Source organism: Prorops nasuta, unplaced genomic scaffold (genome assembly GCF_024137725.1).
Source record: "Prorops nasuta isolate Cenicafe-Biocafe unplaced genomic scaffold, Cenicafe_Pnas_1.2 PNAS00071, whole genome shotgun sequence".
NCBI lineage: Eukaryota > Metazoa > Arthropoda > Insecta > Hymenoptera > Bethylidae > Prorops > Prorops nasuta.
Window position 1 is genome coordinate 299,910 of NW_027116868.1, and position 13,609 is coordinate 313,518.

The following is a 13,609-nucleotide window of genomic DNA, read 5'->3' on the forward strand; positions in this document are numbered from 1 at the left end:
TTAAAAAGTAAACGAATCTAAAGCTACTGTAATCATCTTTGATTAAAATAAAATATCTTGATCCATTCAGCGACCCTTGCTCCATTGGACCTCCCAAATCTATATGAATCAACTTTCCTGGACTGGTTACTTTACTTTCGCTTAATGAATAAGGAATTTTATGCTGTTTTCCTTTTAAACACGATACACATAATTCTTTTTCTCCTGTAAATGTGATGTTGTTCTTATTTAATATTTCTTTTACATACTGAAAGTTTTGATGAGCAAACCTATCATGCCAATCAACCAAGCTAACCATCGCGTAACTTATATCTATTTTAAAATTCATTACATACATCTTGTTATATCTAGTTGCTAAAGCTTTACATTTGTTTTCTTTGAAAAATTTACATTCTTCGTTTGTTGAAATCATATTGTATCCTTTATCCAATGCAGAAATTACCGAAAACAGATTAACTTTTAGTTCTGGGACATATAATACATTACAAAGAACTGATGGTATTTCCTCATTTCCATTATATGCTAATACTGCAATTTTTCCTTTACCACAAACTTTTAGTCTTTTACTATCTCCTATAGTTATATATTTCTTTAAGTCTAACGTTTCGAATTCCTTAAATAAATGTCTATCTTTGCACATATGCTCGCTTGCACCTGTGTCCATTAACCACATATTATTAGTATGCAAATTACTTGCCACAAATGCATTTTGAGTATCATCTTCTTGTTTGGGCTCATTATTTTCTTTCTCTAACCTATATCTACAATTTTTCATTATATGGCCGGGTTTCTTACAAAAGAAACATGTTAGCTTCTTCCGAAGTCTACAATCTTTAATTAAATGACCCTTTTTACCACATTCGTAGCATGCTTTACCTGCATTTATATTAATCTTAACGTTATTCCTAGAACTACAGTTTTTCTTCTTAATTCCTTCCTTGGAATGTGCAACTAATGCTGATGATGTCGATGGTTCCTCTTCTTCCAAGTTTCTATTCCTTTCCTCTTCCACAAGTAGCCTTGACGTTAGCTCTTTCAATGTTTGATCCTTACTGGGTACGGACTCCCACGCAGATATGAAGTGCTTGTATTTGTTAGGTAATGTCATTAATATTTTTGTGATTACCATATTTTCTGATACTTGTTCATCCATGGAACACAGTTTATTAACTAATTCTTCAATTTTAGCAATGAAACTCGACATGGGATCTTCGTATTTTAAATTAAAAAATTTCTGCTGCACCAAATGTACACTAACTTTGGTTTTAGGTTCATATATAGCCAATAATTTCTCCCACATTTCGTAGCTACTTTTACATGGTATTAAATGAGTCAAAATATTTTCTTCAACACTTACGACAATTAACTCTTGAGATTTGGCTTCTTTTTCATCCCATATTTTCCTTTCTTGTTCTATTGTCGGTTTTCTTTCTTTTCCAGCAACTAAGTTTATCAATTTTCTAGATCTTAACATAACCTCCATTTTAAATTTCCAGGTAGGCCAATTACTCCCGTTTAATTTTGTAAATTGACGTTCCATTTCCATTTTAACAAATTTCTGTGTTTCACCAATAATAATTCCTTTTTTTTAATAAGGAATCTTTACTTTTGCCAATTTCTTGCTTATTACTTTCGACAGGTAGTTTAAATTAATAGTACATTTAACTTTCTACCTTAATATATATTCTTTCTTCGTGTTCTGGGCCCATAACCTAATGAACACCTTTTTGTTTTGTAAAACTTTATTATTTAATAAGCAAGAATAATGTTAAAAGTACAAAAGAACATTTCTTGGTTCTAACCGTTACAACCTTCTACCTTTTTAAACGACTCAGCCATTAACTTAAAACTATACTAGAACATAAAATACATAAGACGCAGATTCTTGTTGTGCGCCGCCAAGCGACAGAAAACTAAAACAACCAAAATGTTCAGTCACTTTTATTGTTATTTTCTAACAATATTCTCAATCGTAGAAATAAGAAACATTATACTTTAGCACATCGGGTCTCACGGGAACTCGGTATCGTGATATTTTTGGCCACGTGTCAATTATTTTATAATTCTTTTTGCCCTTGGGAACAATTAATCGTTCAAACAATTTTGTTGCGGGATTACTATCCTAACGGTAATTGTCTTCCCCTTACGCGAGTGGCCTTTTTTTCCTGTCTTACGCCTAGGTTAGAAAATTACGTCCATGCGCTGGCCGCGCGCGCGCTACGGCATATAGCTATTGCTATTCTAACTTTTTGTGTTATTCTTATTATTTATTAATAATTGCGTCTTAGTAATAAGAAAATGTTTATATAATAAGGTGCAAGCTCAGCACCTTTTACTCACTCTCTAGTGTTCTCAAGCCTGCGAAACTACGCCTTTTGATTGGCCGGGTGCAGCGTAATAACTCCCCTCCCGACTAATTATATAAATACGAAGCGGGTGGACGCCGCGCTTCTTTTCCCTTTTAGTTTTTGTATGTACTTTCACTCTACTGATTAATTAATCTTCCTTCAAATCTCATGAAGTTCGGTTATATTAATTTATTGTTCAGGAGAGCGAGAGCAAGTTCGCGTTTTTTTTCCTTTTATTAAATCAAAGCCATGTATTAATTGGTTCACATTTGTACGCGAGTTAATTTGTGTTGTTCCTATTGAATTAAACTTAGTATTTAACACTTGTGTTTGACTTAATGCATACATCTTCACACAACCACAATACTATTATCCTTGGTTCCCTGCGGCAACTGCGTCCCCAGTTCTCGAGAGCAGGTTAACAGGGGAGTCTCCTTACTACCATTACATTTCATTCATATTTGCAATTTTTCATCAATAGGTAACAAATTGAATTATATTTACTTCATCTCTTCCCCTTTCATTTTGGGTGCCCAGAGTTCAAATCATTTAGCTACGATACCTTTTCACAAAAGCTAGTTACACTACCAAATTTTCAAGACGACACTTTAAAGGTGTAGTTTAAATATCGCACTTCGATAATTAATCAAATTAGCGATCAAACTACTCTGCACGTTACAGCATCATTAGAATATGGTGTACAAATTTTAAACCGTTATTCAAAATATTAACAAAGATATAACACATATTCAACAGCGCCGCATAGTGGTATACTGTGAGTTTCGCAACACCTACTCTAATGGCTGTTCCTCACTTTTATATATCCTTAAAGCTTTTTATAACTTCCCATATACGAAAGGATATAACCAGATATATCAGTGTTTGACGCATATGAAGAGGCTAAAGGCTTGTTGTACCCACCGGGGATCGACGATTAGTGTGAGTATGAAAGTTCTGTTAGCCCAACTTTAAACGCCTTTTTCTCGAAACCAAGTTTTCTTGGTCAGCCCGAGTGATAACAGATTTTCTATTAAACCGATCGGGCTGAAATTTTAACATGTTGTTCTACACGTTTGTAATTCCGGATGGAACTAGAATCATTTTTTTCCACGCATTATTTTTCAATTTACAGCCCAATTTACACTAAACAATGGTACTTTTTGTTTCTATAAGTCCGCCATTTTGTTATTTTTTTACAAAATTAATTTATTGTAGTTCCGACCAGAATGACGATCCTACATAATAATCTATTGTTTTTTTTTGTTTCAATTACTCAAACTGATGGAAATAGCTCACGGATCAGCAGCATATTCTTTGGCACCTCTATTAATTTCAAGTGATTTCATTAAAATATTGTAAAAAAGAACAAAATAATTTTTTATAACTGAAGATAGTATTAATAACATATAAAATTTTTGGATTTGTTGCATTTCATTAATGTAATTAAAAAAATCAAAAAATGCATAACCGGTCGATTTACTAGACTACTGTCTTCATTCCACCAACCTTAGCCTCTCATAAATAGTTATAATTCATTACTTTGCACAATGATTAAAAAGGCCCTAAGCCTTGCCCAAACTAGCCCCAACAAAATCACATAGTTCATCAGCTGTGAACCTGTTATATTAGGAAGAACTCTCATGCCTACAATTAAATTTTTTCTAAATCGAGGTACGATAAATATCCACCCTATTACCTTAGTTATTTTAGACCTCATACACAACATCAACTCCATAGATTTCACTTCTACCAGATACATACTATTATACGTTGAATCATTTATCAAAATCAGTCCTTGGTACTCCTATAACTTTAAAATATCACACTCTCCTAACATTCTTATCCCAATATTTAATAAGTTAGAAATACTAATAACTGACATGTTACAGGGTAAGGTCCTGGTAAATTCTATTGATCCCAACATGGTTTAAAGCAAATTTTTAACCAACCACATTAGGAACAACCCTCTGAATCTGGATGGAGTCTATTACACTGATGGGAGTAAATACGAATCGGATGGTTACTCTACTGCTTCAATAATCGATTCTATTTCTATTGTTATTTCTAAAATAGTATTAAATTCTAAATAAGCTATCTTCGGTGCGGAGGCATCAGCTATATGGTTCTCCCTAAAACGCATTGTCAAGTTAAATTGTACCTCAAAAATTAAAAAACAATTCTTTATCATTATATCTGATTCACTTAGCGTGGTTAATAAGTTGAATGGCCAAAAATATAAAAATTTAGACAATTTTATTATTATAGAATGAAACTTACTATTATAAACTATTGTAAAAACAGATAATAAAATTGAAATTATTTTGACACCCAGCCACAAAAATATTCTTCGCAATGAAACAATTGAACAAGTTGTAAAAAATAGGGCTATCTTACCCAATCTAAAAATCAAAATACTTCCCAACAGCAGAATCAACAAAATATTAACCGATTCTTATAAAAAAGATAATAATGTAATTATCTTGATCTCTTAATAAATCTGAAAGGCTATTCTTTAAATATTCTAATAAAGTCAAATTCAAAACCCCATAGTTCCATAACTCAGATTTGACAAGATTCGAGATATCCATACTAAATAAAATATTTACAAGACAAACTAGCCACTAATGAATTCTTATTTAAAATAAAGTAACGACAAGACATAAATTGTCTCTGTTCAATTAATATTACTCAAACCCTGAACATATTCTGTGTGACTGCTACTTCTTAGATTTCATCAGATCTGAATGGATAGAGATAATTAGAGAACTGTTACTTCCAGGAGAAACTGATATTTAAACATCATTAAATACTCTTCGTTCATAAACATGTCTAAAATTTGCCAAATAATTAGAAAATTCTTCTACTTTAACAGACTATAAGTGAACAAATCTTAACAAGCTGAAACTGAAGATCGTATTTCTCTACAAAGACCTAATTTGTGATAGTGAACAGCATGGTAAATTGTCTATGGTAGACGGAAGCTAATGAAATAAAAGAAGAAGAAGAAGAACTGTACGCTCCAGATACTTCGTACCTCCATGACGTAATTTGACTTAAATACAGTTCACACACAATATAAGCAGTGTATTTATGTATGCGTACATAAGTTTTCATTTGTTTCAATTACGTTACGTTCATTACGTTTTGTTTTTAATGATTAGTTCATTTAAACTCAATGTAAGTGATATCCCACAAGAAACAAGCTTCGCCTATAAAAAAGGGCGACAAGTACGTAAATCGTCTAACATAAATAATTTGGTAAAATAAAATATTTAAATTAAAAAAATTAATGAAAACTAAAAGTTTAGGTAAGTATTTATTTTTACTGATGTTCGTGTAGATACAAACTTTCATACTTTTTCTACTTTCTCACTACGGCATTCGGATGCAAGAACGAATTTACTTTGGTTATCGTCGAAACCTCGTGATCAGGTCTCGACTAAGATCACGGTCTTCTAGCGAGTAAAGGTATATAGAGTGTAACGTAGGGGTCAGCCACCTCGCCGAACCAAATTAGATCGCGCGCGTCCGTGTGCAATACCGGTAGTATTGCACATTGCTGACACCCGGACTTCTTTTCCGGAAATGCGTCAAACCTTGGGCGTCGGCCGTGGATGTGGAGACTTTTTGGTTGTCATGTGTCGAAAGATCATGGCGCTACTGACAACACATGACCTATTAAGCCTCCTACATATATGCGAGTTCCGCGACCCTCAAGTCGATTCTTATTCTGTGCAAGCTTAGCCGCTGCCGCATCATCCGCGTTCCAAGGTCGTAACTCTAGTGTTCGTTCCACGGGAGCAGAGTACTCCACCTTATTCTAACAAATCTCTTGCCCAGTCGCCGTGTACTGGTAGTTAAGTCTAGTATAATTAAATCCGAAAGAAGTCGTGTAGAAATTGTCGCGAGTGTACATCTTTCAGTCGTGCCTAACACGTACCGTTCTGGAAGACAAGTACAACTATTACGAACTGATCAGAATTAATTAAGTGCGAGTAATCCACAACCATCGGAGAGTCTAGTCTTTCCAATAGTTGTGACAAATAATAAATAATCCTGCGAATGCTGATCCAGCATTATTAGCGTTTACTGTAAGTATAATTGTAATACCTGAAAATACATAGTTTTGTGTCAAACCTGCTGTTCCAACGTATGTTTATACATACTATCATTCACTCCGAATCTTGCCAACTCATTACATTCTTACCGCTCGGAGTGTAATACTATAGTTCATTGTACCGATAGTCGAAAAGCTCAATCGGCGTTTCTACTGACCCAGACCAGAGATGAAACGGGAGATTGCTCATGCGAGGTCCCGAGGCAATCCCTACCGGTAGGCGGCGCTGGTGTTGGCAAACGCGTGTCTCAGGTCCATCTAACCCCTAACGCCATCTATCGGAAGAGACCACGAAGCACGAGCGTTAAGCTTAGAATAGGGTAAAACATATATGCATTGTTGCCAGAAAGCGGAATAAAGAGAGAGCGGAGATATTTTCTCGGACCTCTCTGTCTTTCTCGCTGTTAGCTTCTAGCAGAAGAGTCGAGGCAAAATCTTTCCGTTTCGCTTTGCCGAAAATCTACCAATATTCGATGTCATTTATATTTGCAGGCCAATGCCTTTATACATGATTTTTTCAGCATATTTATTTATCAGCATTGACTTATTTAAATCAATAATAAATTAAGGAAATGCGTATTTGATATATAATAATTATTTTAACTATAATTTCATCGTTATATTTCGCTTATTTCCGTAAAATCTGCATTTCTTTAGTTTATTATTGATTATTGTATGTCAATGGCAATTTAAAAAAATTTAATCTTAAAAAAAAAAGAAAAGTACCGATCAGGAATCGAACCCGGACCCACGAATCGCCACGCGATTACCTTACCGCCTAGACCACGAGGCTTCTTCAGTGCACCGTAAACAGATAGTCTTTTTAAGGGCTTGAAATCTTCTTTTAAACCATATAAATAAACGAGCAACCGACAGCTTTATTCATTATTATTCTGTCATAATGGTACACAAATTAAGGAATAATTATATTTTGAATAGTTTTCAAAAGCTTTTCCAATAGCCAAGAACGAAGATTAATAATCAACGCTCGCAGTTTCCGTTCTTGGTTATTGGAAAAGCTTTTGAAAATCTACATTATATAATTATTCTTTAATTTGTGTACCATTATGATAGAATAATAATGAATAAAGATGTTGGTTCTTCGTTTATTTATATGGTTCAATAGAAGATTTCAAGCCCTTAAAAAGACTATCTGTTTACGGTGCACTGAAGAAGCCTCGTGGTCTAGGCGGTAAGGTAATCGCGTGGCGATTCGTGGGTCCGGGTTCGATTCCTGATCGGTACTTTTTTTTTTAAGATTAAATTTTTTTAAATTGCCATTGACTTACAATAATCAATAATAAACTAAAGAAATGCAGATTTTACGGAAATAAGCGAAATATAACGATGAAATTATAGTTAAAATAATTATTATATATCAAATACGCATTTCCTTAATTTATTATTGATTTAAATAAGTCAATGCTGATAAATAAATATGCTGAAAAAATCATGTATAAAGGCATTGGCCTGCAAATATAAATGACATCGAATATTGGTAGATTTTCGGCAAAGCGAAACGGAAAGATTTTGCCTCGACTCTTCTGCTAGAAGCTAACAGCGAGAAAGACAGAGAGGTCCGAGAAAATATCTCCGCTCTCTCTTTATTCCGCTTTCTGGCAACAATGCATATATGTTTTACCCTATTCTAAGCTTAACGCTCGTGCTTCGTGGTCTCTTCCGATAGATGGCGTTAGGGGTTAGATGGACCTGAGACACGCGTTTGCCAACACCAGCGCCGCCTACCGGTAGGGATTGCCTCGGGACCTCGCATGAGCAATCTCCCGTTTCATCTCTGCCCAGACTGTAGTGTCGAGTCAGCGCGAAACTCGACCGATAGGCGGCCACGACTACCCGGTACGTAACAGAGTAGACTGTTGAGACATACTCTTACCGAATTTTTCGATAGCCTTGTACGATACATATTTGTAAGCGTGCTCTTTTAAGCGTTTTCTGAGTGTTGTACTTTGAAACTTTTAAACTAAGTTTCTGCAAAGAGGAACCATCCTGTTTGAGGTATCCTCTCGAAAACTGGCGATTGTTGGAATAAGTATTTTTCCCATAAGGTTTGTGGGTTCTTGCCCTCTACTCAGGTGCTCTCAGGCGCTGATTGGTCAATATTACGTAGTACCAACAGATAATAAGTCGTTACCAATAGTTGGATACAAAAATGAGATTCATCCGCCATATTGGTGTGGAGAAATGTTTACATGCTAATCCTAGCAGAAAGAGGTGTAAAATGGAGAAATGACAAATGGTAAGGTTACTAAAGTAAAAATTGAAAATAATAAATGGAAAGTACAAATATTCTTCATTTTCATTCAAAGCATTCAATTTTTACTTTAGTAAAGATAACATTTGATATTTCTCCATTTTACACCTCTTTCTGCTAGGATTAGCATGTAAACATTCTCCACACCAATATGGCGGATGAATCTCATTTTTTGTATCCAAATATTGGTAACGGCCTATTATATGTTGGTACTACGTAATATTGACCAATCAGTGCTCTCAGATTCGATCATTCCGAGTGCTATAGTCAACTAACACGAATCTTCTATGCTCCGCTATTAGGAAAAGACCCTGTATAATATGTAAAATAAATACCATAAAGTACACTTCATCCTATATTTTATAATGTAACATTATGCTTATCAAATCGTCGACTCCTTCTGTTACTATTTTCAATGAATTTATTTCTGAATTTACAAAATTTTTTTATTCATAATGGGTGAACACCATTATCACCATAAATATGTCCTTATTACAAACACTGCAGCCTACAAAATTTTCAAAACCCAAAATTAGGTTGGTAGTAGTATCAAATTTTGAGAGCCGAAAAGTAGGTTGGTAGTAGTGGAAAATTAACGTCATTTAATCAACCAACTTCAACCCGAAATATACACTTTGGCTGGAGAAGAATGAGAAGATTATGAAGGAGAAGAATTTTATTTTTGGCATATACATATAGCTAAGAAAGTATGAGATCTTTGAGTTGCATGAACCGATTTTGATATTCATGGGCTCAAATGTAAGCTTTTTCAAAACCATTTTAAGAAAAGCTTTACCTAAATTATAAGAATGGATCTTCTTTCACAGAGATAAATCATTTTGAAAATTGGAACGGCCAAACTTGCTGTATAAGTTACACGGTAGCGTGCGGCGGTATGTAGTTGCCGCCAAGATACTACCGTGCCTCTTGATAATTTATTAAGTTATGGCTTGATTTTCAGTAAAAAAAAATAGAATTCATGATTCCTTTTTAAAGTCCAATATATTGTTATTTATTACTAGAATTGATCAATTCCTATTCGGATTCAATGACAAGTCTATAGAACAAGAATCACTTTCAATTTTCTTTCAAATTATGAAGAATAACGGTACCACGTTCATCAGTTACTTAAGTTTTTTTATAACATATCCACTTGGCCATACAAAATTGAAACAAAATATTGTACATTTTTAAAATAAAAATTATTGTTCTACAGTTTAAGAAGTCAGGAATAATATGTAAAAACACCAAAATAATTGTATTTCATTTGATTTGGGCAAACAATTCTGAAATGAGGCTACGAAACGGAGCATAACATGAAACTACATCCTTAAGGTAATCCGAAACCGACAAATAATTACCGACGGCCTCGTTCTATTATAGGCTAGCGCCAATTGCGGCAGAAATTATAACTATTAAGTCAGTGTCGCATGGAAGTGAAAGAGACTCGTGCCACACAATGAAGCCCGATGCATCGCCTACTACGATAAGTGCACGGCTACAGCTATTCATGCTTTTGTAGAATTTAAAATAGTAGAATGCATCGAAATAATTACTGTGGTTAGTAGATATGATAATGATGGGCGCAGCAACGAAAGTTTCCGAAAAACCTAACTCATTTACTCTGAAAGATGCCTTGCTTCCCTTGTTTGCATTATAGCCTCAAAAATACAAGGATTGTCAGCTAGCTATCTTGCTATGTGTTCGTTTGCTACAGCTGTGTTAGAGACATATTTATAGCCCTTCTAATGCCAGAGAACGTATAGGCGTATCTTTGTCTAATGCATGACGACTCTTCTCTGTCGGTAAATCAGTTAAATATTTTATTCATATGCTACATTAGTTTTTCAAAACAATCTTCAATATTTTTAGACTTATCTGTTGCTTCTTGATCTCAAATTACTCATAGAAATCTTCTTGAGGGAGCTACAGCGCTTTTTTTAGTATTATCCAAAATATTATTGTTTACAATTTTCATTAAAAAAAAAAATCATTTTAATGAGAATCTAAGCCTGTAGCGCTCTTAAGCACTGTTAGAAGAGAAAATTCAGTCTCTACTAGAAAGTTCATATTATTAATAATTTAGGAGATAAACTCTCGAATGAAATTTTACCGTCGGTCATGGATCCCCTTAATGCTAATCATAATGAATTACATGAAATATTTTTTAATTTCGTTACCATAAGATTTGAGAAAGAAGACTGTGGTAAATGATATGCGTATAATTCAATTTGTTCTGCAGTTGGATGTAGACCAGCTTGAGTTAATGGTTCGGGTGTTTGACTCAGCAATTTTTTTAGAGTTTGAAGGTCATCTGGCTTAAAGGTAGTTACATACCCCTGAAACAAAAGAATTTAAAATGTTAAAATTTAGATTTTTAAAGTAAATATGTAATTATCCCACGTCTCGTTATACTGAATACAAATGCCTATATGGCAAACGGAGATAAAGCGATTATATGAGGGTGGTTATTGATTTGTATACAGGGTGTATCTCTAACGGCGGCATATAGGAGATTCGTGTTAGTTGACTATAGCACTCAGGACGATGGTAACTGAGAGCGCTGATTGGTCAATATCATGTAGTGCCAACTTGAAATGGTCCGTTACCAATAGATGAATACGAAAAATGAAACCCATCCGCCATTTTGGAGTGGAGAAGTGTTTACATGCTAGTTGTAGAAGAAATAGGCGTGAAATGGAAAAATGTCAAATAGTGAGGTTACTAAAGTAAAAATGGAAAATAATGAATGGAAAGTAAGAATATTCGAACTTTCCATTCATTATTTTCCATTTTTACTTTAGTAACCTCACTATTTGACATTTAATCATTTCACACCTCTTTCTTCTACAACTAGCATGTAAACACTTCTCCACTCCAAAATGGCGGATGGGTTTCATTTTTCGTATTCATCTATTGGTAACGGACCATTTCAAGTTGGCACTACATGATATCAACCAATCAGCGCTCTCAGTTACCATCGTCCTGAGCGCTATAGTCAACTAACACGAATCTCCTATATGCCGCCGTTACAGAAACACCCTGTATAAGATCAGTTTGTTATTGCATAGTTTACTACGATACCTCATGCCTATTCTTTTTTAAGTACTATTACATCGTTTGACGCTCTTAACCAAATATTTAAAGATAACAATGCGTAAAATAAAAAATAGCACTGACATTAGTACACATTCGATAATTCATACATTACCTCATTATTAATGAATAATTCTCATTACGAAAAAATACGCGTTTTATAATATATACCAAAATTATTATTAAAAAATATCTCTATTTTGATATCATAAGAGGAAAATAACCAATTGCTTTTAAACCTGCGTTTCTAGTGACACTTAAAGTGGTTGAGTGGGAAATATTATAGTGACTAGATGTAATGTAAAAAGAGAAAAGAGTTTGGAGGAAGATAAAGAGATAGTACAGGTGGCGAAAGGAGAAAATGTCAGAAAAGAAATGGGAGGGAACCGGGCAGCAAAAAGTGAGGTTAAGAAGTAAACAGCTAGATAGGAACAGATAGCCGGAAGGAAAAGATTGCGCGGACTGACGAGAAGCAGGGAAAAATATGTGAGTAGAAAAGATTTCAGTACGCCAGAAGAGGTAGAAACAAATATTGACATTACTAAAGGAGGATAAAGTACGGGGAGGGAAAATTAGAAGCGTATCAGAAGGGAGTGTGGGGGGTATAGGAAAGGAAAGAAAAGGAATCGTATACAAAGTGTAACAGTAATGATGCTTTTAATTTTAATCACATATTCTTATGGATACACTAAGTCTAAAAGTCCTAAAGTTCTATGCTACTACATCCATAATAGTTTTATGCAGAGATGAATGAATTTTAAACCAATAAATCAGGCCTTCGACTCAACGGAAAAATTACTTTGCTGTCACTTTCGTTGACACTTACCGTTCCATAAACAAAAGAAGGTCGTACTTCTCCACAGTTCCGTATTGCCATACGCATACAGGCATGCAACTACACCGATTTTTAATATTATCTCCTAATGTTTTACATTCCTGATCCTAGTGATCATGAAATTCATTTTCTGCCTTTTTTTAAAAGGATCCTTGACAGCATCAATTTAGTTGAAAAATCTGAAGAATAATACGGCATTATTTGTAGATTAATTTTCAAGTCGTTTTATCTTTTCGGTGACGCGACATATGAACTGCTCTAAGGTAGTCTAAAAATAAGTATTATATTAAAAAAGCGATAAAAAGAATTTGTATTTTTTTCTGTTCTTGAGAATTTTAATGTTTTATCAGATAGAGCAGTTTGCTGTTTGAATTATTGGAAGAGCAAAATAACTCGAAAATACATTTTCAAGTGAGGCCATAGCCTTCTCTGGAAATTTCGACATAAGTGGAGAGCCTGAAGGATCCCTTTAAGAATAAATTAGCCTTTCTTTACTTTATGAAGAGACAAGCCATAAAATTAAGTATAATTTTTTGTTAATGTTGTAGATGATTATTCATTATTCATAGTCTTTACACACTCTTAGATAGGATAAGATTTGAGATAATTTAGTAAATACTTATGTTTTACTTGGTGAATTGCAAAATATTTCATTTTTTTGACCGTATCAACTTCTAGTCACTAAAAACTAGAATCTGGTCTAGCAATTGGCTAGTTTTACTGGCAAGTCTATTTAGGCAGACACTATGCAAAAGCTATGGACAATCTATGGCATACAAAAAAATAATTCTTCATTTTGTGGCTTGTCCTTTCATAAAATGAAAAAATGCTTATTTATTCGAAAAGGGATCCTTCAAGCTCTCCACTTTGGCCGGAACTTCCAGAGAAGACTATGGCTTAATTTGAAAATGTATTTTCGAGTTATTTTGCTCTTTCAGTTG

The 13,609-nt window shown here is 34.2% G+C and overlaps 1 protein-coding gene across 1 annotated transcript in view; it reads right to left on the reverse strand.

Moving 5' to 3' along the window:
* LOC136784771 (ATP-dependent RNA helicase SUV3 homolog, mitochondrial-like) overlaps positions 1–13,609 on the reverse strand; it is a 154,492-nt gene that overhangs the window by 129,717 nt on the left and 11,166 nt on the right. Inside the window, exon 2 of the mRNA XM_066745660.1 lies at positions 10,918–11,076. Coding sequence (XP_066601757.1) covers positions 10,918–11,076 — 159 coding nt within the window. The remainder of the gene's footprint in view (positions 1–10,917; positions 11,077–13,609) is intronic.